General features: G+C 41.9%; 1 protein-coding gene across 3 annotated transcripts; it reads right to left on the bottom strand.

The window, feature by feature from the left end:
* Positions 1-1,821: 1,821 nt before the first annotated feature.
* On the bottom strand, positions 1,822-11,965 carry angel2 (angel homolog 2 (Drosophila)). Of its 3 annotated transcripts, none has more exons than XM_061901153.1 (9): positions 11,734-11,965; positions 8,007-8,734; positions 7,708-7,928; positions 7,560-7,629; positions 7,064-7,494; positions 2,679-2,814; positions 2,541-2,610; positions 2,343-2,473; positions 1,822-2,253 (listed from the first exon to the last, which is right to left on the bottom strand). In XM_061901153.1, exons 2-9 carry the CDS (start codon positions 8,725-8,727, stop codon positions 2,081-2,083), a joined length of 1,953 nt encoding a protein of 650 aa, XP_061757137.1. In that variant the 5' UTR covers positions 8,728-8,734; positions 11,734-11,965; the 3' UTR covers positions 1,822-2,080. The 3 variants fall into 3 exon arrangements, with proteins under 3 accessions (XP_061757137.1, XP_061757136.1, XP_061757138.1); XM_061901152.1 differs by lacking the exon at positions 11,734-11,965 and adding an exon at positions 11,124-11,298; XM_061901154.1 differs by lacking the exon at positions 11,734-11,965 and adding an exon at positions 11,225-11,294.
* Between the last annotated feature and the right edge of the window lie 256 nt (positions 11,966-12,221).

Below are 12,221 nucleotides of genomic sequence, written 5' to 3' on the forward strand. Positions count from 1 at the left end.
AAAATGCTTTGCTCTGATTTGGGGGTACTTGAATTAAAAAAAAAAAATCACAGGGGGTACATCACTGAAAAAAGGTTGAGAACCACTGCAATAAGACATACTTGCATAATTGCCAACCTTGAGACCTCCGTATTTGGGAGATGGGCGGGGTTTGGTGTTAGCAGGGGTGTATATTGTAGCGTCCCAGAAGAGTTAGTGCTGCAAGGGCTTCTGGGTATTTGTTCTGTTGTGTTACGGTGCGGATGTTCTCCTGAAATGTGTTTGTCGTTCTTGTTTGGTGTGGATTCACAGTGTGGCGCATATTTGTAACAGTGTTAATGTTGTTTATACAGCCATCCTCAGTGTGACCTGTATGGCTGTTGATGAAGTATGCCTTGCTTTCACTTATGAGTATCTGCAAATTCCGCGTGTATTATGTGACTCTGCCAACATGCTCTCAGTACAGAGCAAAAGTGGACCTGACGACAGGTGAGAGAGGGCGCTAATGGCAGTGCCTCTTAGGCACGCCCCTAATATTGATGTCCGGGTGGAATTCAGGAGAAATTCGGGAGAATGGTGGACCCGGGAGATTTACGGGAGGGGCACTGAAATTCGAGTCTCATGAAAAAATCGGGAGGGTTGGCAAGTATGCAATAAGATCACATACAATAAGCATTATTGTAAAAATAATTATATGTTCAAATTCGCCAGATATATGAATAATTTCCAGCTTGACTGTATGCACATGAACGTGTGTACACATGATACGCCAGTATTTGCTGTATGAATTGTTTTTAGTAGTGGTACTGAGTTGAATGTTTGAGGTTCCACAAGGAGCTATGTACATGTCCACGTCTTCCAGGGCAGAGGAAGCGGAGCCTGAGCACAAACCCTAGAGCACATTTTAATGACCGTCTTATGGTTTAGCTAAATGTTGTTCAGATGACTTTGATGGTTAATTAACGCAGGATGAACATGATGTGGGTTTTTAAAAGTGTTGAATGTTTCATTTCAAAGGATTGTGTTGATTTTGTGCGTTCTTGTCAATGCCTTATTTCAGCATTTCAATGGTCATACAATCCGGCAAATGAATTGTTACTGTCATTAATGTGATACATTTCAAATCAATTTTTTTATACGTGACAAAAAACATCTCAGTGTTTTAAAATGTAAAGCAAAGTGAAGAAGTTTTAGAGTGAAATGTGTGAACAAGCTGAGCATGTTTTGTTTTAAATGTGCTTTTGTGTCTCCGTGGCAACAACGTGACTCCTTTCAACCCCCAAAGTAATTACTGGAGTTATTGTACCATAAGACTGTTACTGCATGTTTTTAATTTTTCTTAATTAAAAAAAAAACTAAAACCTGGTCATTTGATTAAGCACACATTCTCACTACGGGTACATCCAACACAATAAAATCACTTCCATTTGCAGAAGTTTGGAGCGTCATCAAGGATGCAACATGTCATACTTGCACAGCTTGACAGCAGATAAAGTAATCGGCTTAACTACGGTTGTATGTGTGTGTGTGTGTGTGTGTGTGCGTGTGTGTGTGGTCACAGCAGCTTTACGGAAATAATCCTTCATATTTCATCCGTGCTGCAGCAGTTTAGAGATCAAGAAGCTGCATGCATGGTGTGCCAGCAGCTTATGAGTTACACCCTTCAGGTTGAAAAAGAAAAAGCAAGGTATTTCTTTTTTTTCTCCCATGATGCATCACAAACTGATGTCGGGAAACGCGTGCTTGAAATGTGGATGTAAACGAATCGTCAGCGTGTTGTCAGACTGAACGAATTATTATAGAACAAGTGAATATGAAAGGATGGAAAGTAGTCGGATGATCTCACTTGGTAAAGCACATCAAATCTTTAATTGTTAAAATTCTTGCATGAATATTTTTTAGTTTTCAAAAACATATGGTAGAAAACGTGACTTTCTACATTTCTGCTGACTAATACCGATTAAAAGATGGTGGTAATCACAAAAAAGGAAGTTTTAAAAAGATTTTGAGTGCAAACTGCACTTCAAGTATCGTCAGCAGAGTTTATGCTTCTATTAAAAAAAAACAAAAAAAAAAATTAAAGGCGATCTTTAGTTTTATGTCATGATTGACTGCCTCCAGTTGCCGTAACGACCCAGCGGAAGCGGACCAGCAGAGGAAGGTGGTCCGATGAGTGCTGCCGATTGGGCAGACGGCTGACTTTCCACAGCTCCGGCTGGCCAACCAATGACAACTTTCCCAGTAGCTGGAGGCCCCGCCCACCAGGAAGCGATACTTTGTAGAAAGCAGACTGAGTATCAGCCAGTTGATTTCAATCTTTGATTAAGACTCCTATAGCCTGCAAGTCACGAGTGTGCACGTACCAGGTGTGTACAGGACGTAGTCCACCATCATGGCGGTGTGTGAGTGACAGGTGGTGATGGCAGGTCTCCAGTCAGGCATCAGGAAAGGCTCATAAGAAGAGCAAAGTTTCAAGCCGTGCTCGATCCTCCACCTGAACACGCACACGCATTAACAGCATAAGACAGGATCAACTGAAGATGCGAAACGAAAATTAAGACCTTTTCAAAGCGTCAGCAGCAGCTTTCTTGGCCAAATCTTCAACCGTCATCTTTGAGATTTGTTTCACCACTGCACAGATAAAAAGTTCGGGAGTGTTTTCTGTGACCCTCGTCGCTCTCGTGGCTTTCTCAAGTCACCTGTGGCGCAGGGGGACGATGATTCAGCAGCAGGACAGGTGCTCTCGTACTGACACTGCTGGTTGATTCCTAAACTGGCCGACCAGATGGGAGCCTTGAGGTGCCACTGACCACTTGAGTACTCCTGACCCGACACCTACACACACACACACACACACACACACACACACACACACACACACACAAACACAGATTACAAATGGAATACATCTATTGTTACACTTTGAGTAGAATCCTGTGTACTTGAGCACCTGAGTGTGTGTATTGTCAAATCCATTACTCTTTTTGTACACACTGGGACTGGGCGATAGTTCGATCATCAGCTGTTACCAAAAAGACCTCTAACAAACATGGCGGAAATGTCTAATAGAGGATACTGTAGTAGTAAACTGTAATAAGAGTAATCCTGCTCTGAATGCGGTCTCGCAGGCAGGTACACAATGTCTATTGGTTCCGACTGGGAGAATAAACACACAGACTAATTCATTCATCCATCTATCCATTTTCTACCGCCTGTCCCTTTCAATCATGAAAAAAAGACGATTTATATTTGAATATTTTTGAATCAGACTTTTTGTTTCTGTGTTTGCTCTGATTCAACTCCTCTGATGTAACATGTACTAAACAACTCTGCAGACACTTTGTGTTCAGATACTCCTTTAGTTTGTGGATAAAAACATTTTGTTTTTTGTTTGTACACATCATGTTACAGTACTTCAAATTTAAAAAACTTTATTGTATTTTCATTAAGTTAAGAGTTCTAAAAAACTTCACAATCTGGGTGACTGCTTGCCTTTTGCCAAACCACTAGTGAGAGGCACTGATTGATGTATGCAAGTAATCAAAGAATACAAATAATAATTTCCTATTTGAAAGTGTTGTTTAGTAAATGTTAACTTCATAAAAGTCATATAGTATTCAGTACACCCCTTGTCTACTGCAGAACAAACTTTGTGATGACAAGCAAAAATAAACTTGAGAGGAAAAAAAAAAATCGGGAAGAAAAAATTTGCTCACCAAAATGTACTGAAAAAGAAGCAAATTGTGACCCTAAATCCAAGGTACGGGCCGCAGCGTGGGTTACCAACACCGTTGCACCTCTGGTAAACACAAGTATAGATATTAACAAAATGACAACTGTCGGAAATGTGTGTTAAAAGCTGCTGCAATAATAAAGAGTAGGGTTCCAACGGTACTTGATATTATCCGGCATGGAATAATCCGACTTTATTTAAAAAAATGTAAATCTGAGACGGAACAATATTAAAAATGAATTGTGATAATTTTTTGGGCCGTATCGCCCAGCCCTATTGTACACTGACTAAAATGACGATCACAATATTCAACTTACCGCTCCTTCGGCCACGTAGCCAAGATGGTGAGCTTCCATCACTGCACATTCACATTTTTAAGTGTTTTGAGCGCAACATCTGGGTACAGACAGTACTGCATTCTGTCGTAGTACTCACTGTGAACACACATGGGCTCTCAAAATTGGCAAACGACCAATTAATAGCTAGGGCAAATTAAGGCATTTTGACCCATATCAGCATAAGGTTTTTTGTTTTTTTTTAAATCAGACACTCGATAAGAGCTCCATTCCAAGCTCCCAACACATTTTATTAGAATTCTCAAACAAAAAGATGTGTATTGTATTAGGTAAAAACAACTTTGACAAAGTTGCAAACCTGAAAACATGTTAAAAACATATGCTGAAAGGCATTTAAACTCGGTTGATTTATTAATTTATAAACCAATATTTCACTTTTAATGACAATAAACATCGGCCTCTTTGACTACTAATAATAATCGTAATAGGCCTTGCAAAAAATATCAATTGATCACGACTCAAGACTTAAGGCCTGATTTACTAAAGGGTTGCGTGTACTAAAACATGTGCAAAGCTGATCTACTACACGTGTGCAACCTGGATTGTATCTGTTAAGTTGGCAGAATAAGAAGTGCAATCCATTTTGCCTCTTTTTCTTCATTAATATGCAAAATATAAGCTGATCATCAAAAGGCCCACAATACTGGGAGGAGAAGATACAAATATATAATAAACAGCACCCGCAATGTGATTCATCAAAACTCATCACAGTTTTGGGTACTCTATTTTGCGTTTTATTTAGCACATGTGAAAAGGATGTGGCACAGACGCACACGGCTGTGAGAAAGGATCATTGCTTGCGCTGCAAAGACACATGATGGACGCTGTCCCACAGGTGTTTTTCAACATATGAGACATATCATCTATTCAGCAAGTTCATTTTATAGCCGCTAAAGTGAAGTGAAGTGAATTATATTTATATAGCGCTTTTTCCTCCAGTGACTCAAAGCGCTTTACATAGTGAAACCCAATATCTAAGTTACAATTAAACCAGTGTGGGTGGCACTGGGAGCAGGTGGGTAAAGTGTCTTGCCCAAGGACACAACGGCATTGACTAGGAAGGCGGAAGCGGGGATCGAACCTGCAACCCTCAACCGAGCTATACCGCCCTATTTTAAGTCATTTAAATTAGCCCTTTAGATGACTTAAAGGGCTAATTGAAATGAATGCAATTGATGCGTTTTGTGTCTGTTTGTGTTTTTGTTAATGCTGTTTAATTTTCCACCTAAGATACATACTACCGGTACTATAATATATGTTCCACATTAAAAAAAAAAAAAGACGCCTTTCCAATATGCATGTGTTTGCGTTTCAGTCATTCCAGATGCACAAAGGTTCTGGTGATGCGATCCACAGCCTTGCGCACAGAATTAACTGTCAGTGCGCATATTGTTGTCTGGATTGCATTTCAGAAAAGGTGTTAGACATTATAAATGTAAACTGCTAGTTCAACACACACCACACAGGTAGGAGCATGACAACATGAATGTGCAGAAAGTGATCAAGGGTCTCAGTGGTAAAAATCCCTTATGCACACAAAAGCCTCATTTATATAACACTTTTACAATTGGATACACAGTCTTAGTAGATCACACGCAACACACCCACTAATAGTACACGCTATTTTATTCTTTGCACACTGTCTATCGCGTGATATTTGGATTTTAATAAATTAAGACCTATGAGTACAATGGTGCACCAATTGATAGGCAGTCGATGACAATTACCTACAACTAGATTGCCCCCTGCTGGCCGTTTGAATGAATGTAAGAAATGACAAAACTGTCTTACAACTTGTACTATTTTGACATTTTGTACATGTTTTACGACTCATAAGATATGTTATAAAGTGTGTCCCTTTATGGACACATAATTGTGTACTATTATTGTTACTTGGAAAAGTACTGTATTTAAGTGCAATCATGCGGTGCACTATTATCTATTAACCAATCAGCACAATGATGGCGTCAGCTGACTTTTGTCTGCGCAAAACCAACTTTTCTTACCTATTGGTAGAGGTTTTTTTGTATTTGGGATCTGCATAAGTCCCAAAATTTTGAAATCAAACCGTGGAGGTATTGCAGAGATAATAAAACAATAGTTCTGCTAAACAAGCCATCTGAAATTTGCACAACCTGTGACGTTTTTCCCACCGGTGACATCAGCGGAATATCCATACATGGTGGAAATTTACCTGAGGATCTTTGCTCGAATCTGCAGTTTTTAATATATGTATGAGCGATTGTAGTCCGCACGTTAACATGCCCAAGGTACCACCTGAAGAACGATAATGTTGTGTTATTGGTTGTATTACCAACATGGGCGATTACTTACAATCTGAAGAACTAAAAAAATTACCTGCCAAAATTTTCCTTTTGTGGCAATGTGCCTACAACTGGGAATAAGTATGTATTTGTGTGTGCCAACCGCTTCAAAGAGTTCTGCTTCACATGAGGGAATGTAAGGATGGATTTTTCCAAAAGCTACTTTTAATGACTAAGTCGGTGCCTTCTATTAATAGAAATTGAGGACATGATGAAATGGAAAATAAGAGTAGATTGGCAATGTTTAAATATCATCTCGATTTGTAGTGTAGCTTAGCATTCTAATGTAGCACCAACCTCCGAAAATATAAAAAAGGATTTTCCTAAAAACTACTTTTTTTGATAAGACTAATGGGGCGACAGGCATAATACCAACCATTGAGATGCATTCATTTCAAGTCTTTCTTCTAAAATGTCTTCTTTGGTTCCTTTTTGCTCCAGGTCTGACTGTGACTCCTACAAACATTGTTGGATGCTAAAATCTGTCACTGTTGCAGCTCAAAAGTAGAGTATACTTAGAATAAAATATTTTCCCTTGCGAGAAGCTTCCCTTTCGAACTACAAATATGGCAGCCGGGCCCGGGGCGGGACGAATAAAAATGATGACCAAAAAAAAACATAATTATTTATGTAGACCAAAGGAAGTATTTTAAAAATTAAAAAAAACATACCAAGTTGATGGGAAGTTCTCTGTACTCCAAGAAGCCATGGATCAGGAAGTTAAAGAGCGGACTCCAGGGGGTGCTGTTAAAATCTCCACACAGGACCACCGGATTGCTGGAGCCATCCGGTAGGCGGGACAAGCGGCTGATCTCGGCCAATAGGATGGCCAGCTGAGCCAGTTTGACGTCACCTCGGCGTGGGTTGTACAGGAGGTGAGTGTTGGCCACGCAAAGAAAGTTGGAAGAGTCTGAGGCTCCTGTAGCATGGCTGGGCTGCAGCAGGACGACCAATCCCACGTTGTCGCGGTTAAGGAGGGCGTCGCCGGGCCGGAAGAACTCAATGGGATGGGATGAGAGGAGCGAAAGGCGCGAGGTTTTGAAGACAATGGCACAACCATCCGGTTTCTGCCCAGTTCGCTTCTTGTACTCACACTGGTAGCCTGAAATACAAAATAAAGCTAGTAATTTTACAAAAAAGCACAATGAGTTGATCACACAGGTCTACCTCGGGCTTTTAGAGCAGGTCTGATATGGTTTTCAAAGTGGTCCTCTTGGACCTCTTGAAGGCATAGCACCTGAGAGAAAAAGGACACGACGTCAGAGGTCGTATGTGTAAGATAACCACTGCCTCGTGTGCAAATTCGTTGCCTTACATCAGCATCGTATGTCTGGATCTCTGCAAGCAGGTTTTGCAGGCGGTATGTCCAGTCCAGGATGTGAGAAGGACAGTGCCGGTACAGGTATGCGTTTTCCTGGAGCAGATCCTGGGACAGGATGTTGTAGGACATCACTGAGAAGTCAAGGACCCTGCTGTTTCTTGGCGGCATAAGTTTAGTGAGGCAGGCTGGTGACGCCTCCCATCGTCTGTAGAGGCCTAAAACACGAGTTTAAAAATATGTTAAGATGAATGAATAACAGTCTAGTAGTCATCGTATGTGGAAAACATGCCGACCTTCCATTTGAGCTTGTCTGACGGCTGACTCAGTCCGAGGTGGAGGAGGATTCCAAGCTGCTTTGTGCAGCTTTGAGGATGTCCCAAGTTGAGGCCTGGTTTCATCGCTCCTCTTGTCTCTTAGCACCTCCTTTGCTGCTGTTCTATACCCGCTATTAGAACGTTTGTTGTCAGCTTTGGACCAGGCACTTTGAGCCTTTGCAAGCCCGCCGCCATCTTTAACTGTACTTTCACTTTTAGCCTTTGCAATGTATTTGCTCTTGCTGCCTTGTCCTCCTTCAATTGCATCACCTATGCGAGAGTTCGACTGAGGCTGTGCATCTTTGTGACAATGATTATGGTGCTCCCTCCTGCTGCCTCCATTATTTGACTTCCCCATTCCAGGGGGCTGTGCTCCTTCTCTGTTTACATCCCCAGCTTTGACTGTTTTCTCCTCAGCGCTCCTCCTCCGTTTGTACGGAGGCTCATGGCCTCCGCGATCCATCAAGAGGCCAACACAGGTGGAAAACCAACTCGTTGGCCTCGTGGAGATAACGTGACGGGGGTCAGTAGAAAGGCAGGGAGGGAGAAAATGAGATCCCTGAAACCATGGAGTGGGGGTGATCCAGGAATGCGACAAGGCAGAGGAGATGCTACTCTTCCTCTTGGAGCTCAGCCTGCATGCAATGATGTGCTGGGGTAGGAGGGTGGCGCTAAAGCAGCTCAACTTGCGGATAAACATGAGGCAGCTGGAATAGTAAGAACAACATTTTATTTTCCTAACATGGAAACACACAACCATCAATTTGGACGTGCAGTCAAAGTTTGATACGGTGCGGTACAATATAACGGGATGTTGTATACAACGCAATCGTGCCTTGGACCACCAGTTTTCGCCCGTTTACATTGCAGCTTTTTAACAACAAAATAAATGGCGTTGTTTTTCTCCAAATTATCACGTATTTACAATCGTACACAGTAAATCTTTATGAAATTCGCCAAAAAGGCAAGATTTAAGACAAAAATAATTAAAAATTACAAAATATCAACTATCCATCCATTTTCCTCTGCTTATCAGAGGTTGGGTCGTGGGGGCCGCAGCCTAAGCAGAAAAGCCCAGACTTCCCTCTCCCCAGCCACTTCGTCCAACTCCTCCCGAGGGATCCCGAGGTTTTCCCAGGCCAGGCGGGAGACCTATTCTTCCCAACGTGTCCTGGGTCTTCTCTGTGGCCTCCTATCGGTTGAACATGCCCTAAACACCTCCCCGAATCACCTAATCTCAATGTGGAGGAGAAGCAGCTTTACTTTGAGCTCCCCCCGGATGGCAGAGCTTCTCACTCTTTCTTTAAGGGAGAGCACCGCCACCCTGCGGAAAAAATTCATTTCGACCGCTTGCACCCGTGATCTTGACCTTTCAGTCATAACCCAAAGCTCATGACCTTAAGTGAGGACGGGAACGTAGATTGACCACTAAATTGAGAGCTTTGCCTTCTGGCTCAGCTCCATCTTCACCACAACGGATCGATACAGCGTTCGCATTACTGAAGACGCCGCACCGATCCGCCTGTCAATCTCACGATCCACTCTTCCTTCACTCGTGAACAAAACTCCGAGGTACTTGAACTCCTCCACATGGGGCAGGATCTCTTCCCCAATCCGGAGATGGCACTCCACCCTTGTCCGGCAAAAATAGACCCAGTGATTTCTAAACCTACGAGTGAATAGTGCCCGCCCCATTCAGTTACGTGACGTTTGGGGATCATATTATTTCCAAAAGAAAATGGTAAAAATAAGAAGTGGTATAAAATGCAATCTCGGGATTAACGCCATCTGTATTTTGTTGACCACAACGACCGCAATGTATTGAACTTTTTTTTTGTCCTGTCCAGCTGCTCAGGCAAATCATATTGTTGATGTCGATGCCCATATTTGCTGTACAAATTTACTTTACAAAAGACAAGAGTGGGATACTTCTCTTGTTGCCTTATTTGTATTTGACTTTATTAAATGTATTTATATTATTATTTGGTGCAGCCGGGCCAGAGCTGGAGATGATGGAAAGAGAAAAAAAAAAGAAGACAGAGGGGGAAATTGTGGGGAAAAGAGGGGGATATGACAGAGAGACAACAACAACAGCAAACACATCAATAACACCAACAACACAACAGAACATCAGCAAATAGGATATGTACAAATATGATGGTAAAAGTGATAGCAAAGAAGCAGTAAGTGAAATAAATATTAATAATACAGAAATGGGGCAACACGGTGGAAAGAGGGGTGAGTGCATCTGCCTCACAATACAAAGGTCTTGAGTAGTCCTGGGTTCAATCCCGGGCCCGGGATCTTTCTGTATGGAGTTTGCATGTTCTCCCCGTGACTGCGTGGGTTCTCTCCGGGTACTCCGGCTTCCTCCCACCCACAAAGACATGCACCTGGGGATAGGTTGATTGGCAACACTAAATTGGCCCTAGTGTGTGAATGTGAGTGTGAATGTTGTCTATCTGTGTTGGCCCTGTGATGAGGTGGCGACTTGTCCAGGGTGTACGCCGCCTTCTGCCCAATTGTAGCTGAGATAGGCACCAGTGCCCCCCGCGACCCCAAAGGGAATAAGCGGTAGGAAATGGATGGATGGAATACAGAAATGAAAATGAACATTATTACACTTATATTATATCGAACTTAAAGGACGCTTTCTTACTCGAACGATGAAAAGCCTTACACAATATGTCCTATATTATAGCTGTTCTTATTTTGAGTGTACTGTATATGGAATTCACTGATCAACGTATTTAGTTTAAAGTTGAAAGAATATAAGACAATTAGACAAGTGAGTTAAAAATAACAAGTGTTTCTCAATGGTCTTCCTAATGAATCCTTGCTGTTTTTTCTGGTTCAAAATGTAAACACGACTTGCAACCAACGTTTCCTCTAAGGTGCGCGCCTGTGCAATTGCACACTGCTCACGCGTCCTCCGCACACAAAATCGAATCAAAAGATAAGCGCATAACAGTGTGCACGTCTGTCGTCGCTCACATTTGCGCCACTGAATGCTCAAGGAGTTTTGGCGTTTGCTCATACATATGAACAATTGGAGTTGCTCGCAACTCTTTTATTTTCGTCCTGGCTATCACTCACGTTTCACAGGGAGTTCAGGAGTCATTGTCGACCAGACAAGTAGACGTTCAAGAATGAATAAGCGCAGTTATGGGGTCGAAAACCAACATTATATTTCTCACCACCGTGGTGAAAAGATTCAGGCTTGTCCTCAACATTAGACGTCAGTGTTGGCGTAATCAAGAGTCGCCAATTCCAATGATGCATTTAAGACTAACGGATATTTAATATTTACTGATTCGCGTTATTGTAACAGGTATGCTTTACATAAAATAACCGAGTTTTTTTTTTACTGGTTTAAACCTCCATTTGAATACTTATACCAATGATTGCTCTTAATGTTGTATACGTACAGCTATCTTTTTCTACACAAGTGAGTCACCTTGGTGTGACTGGCCAAAATAACAACAATTTGAAAGCTCCTGAACGCAGCAAAAGTGTTGTCACTTCCTCCTACTGGGGTGGGACTTGTAGTTTTTATTAAGTAAGCTATTTTTTCTTAGTTTTATCATTCTAGTACAGTTACAATGAATAAAATACTACGCCTCACATTATATATGAAAATGGAGTTACAGTCACCCTTCCCCTGACTGAAAATCTCGTTAAAGAAGGGAAATCCAGTTGTACTTACGTGCTAGTAATCCTCGATCCTGCGAGCAAGAAAAGCAGCTGAGTGCACTAAAACAAAATGTCACCTTTTGTTGAGCGACATGTTATTATTATGCTTAATTTAAACACAAGCCAAGTCGTAGACGTTGATAAAAACGAAATGTTTTAGTACCGATGTTCGGTGGGCTTGGGTGTCTGCAGACAGCAGCCTCCTTCACACTGGACCTTATTTGGACTTTTGTCTCTCTGGCGACCCCGAATTCATGAGAATGTTTCTGGAGACAATCGTGTCTTCTGGGGGACAGTGAGTCTATTTTAATGCGACTTAAATTGGATTAATTATCGTGACTTAAAGAGAAAGGGATACATTTCACATTTTAACATTATGTCATCATGACTCAATTAAGTGTAGTGTCAGCAAAGGGGCGGTATAACTCTGTTGGTTGAGCGGCCGTGCCAGCTACATGAGGGTTGCAGGTTCGATCCCTGCTTCCCCCATCCTCGTAATTG

This window comes from Nerophis ophidion, linkage group LG05 (genome assembly GCF_033978795.1).
Source record: "Nerophis ophidion isolate RoL-2023_Sa linkage group LG05, RoL_Noph_v1.0, whole genome shotgun sequence".
In the NCBI taxonomy this organism is placed as follows: Eukaryota; Metazoa; Chordata; class Actinopteri; order Syngnathiformes; family Syngnathidae; genus Nerophis; species Nerophis ophidion.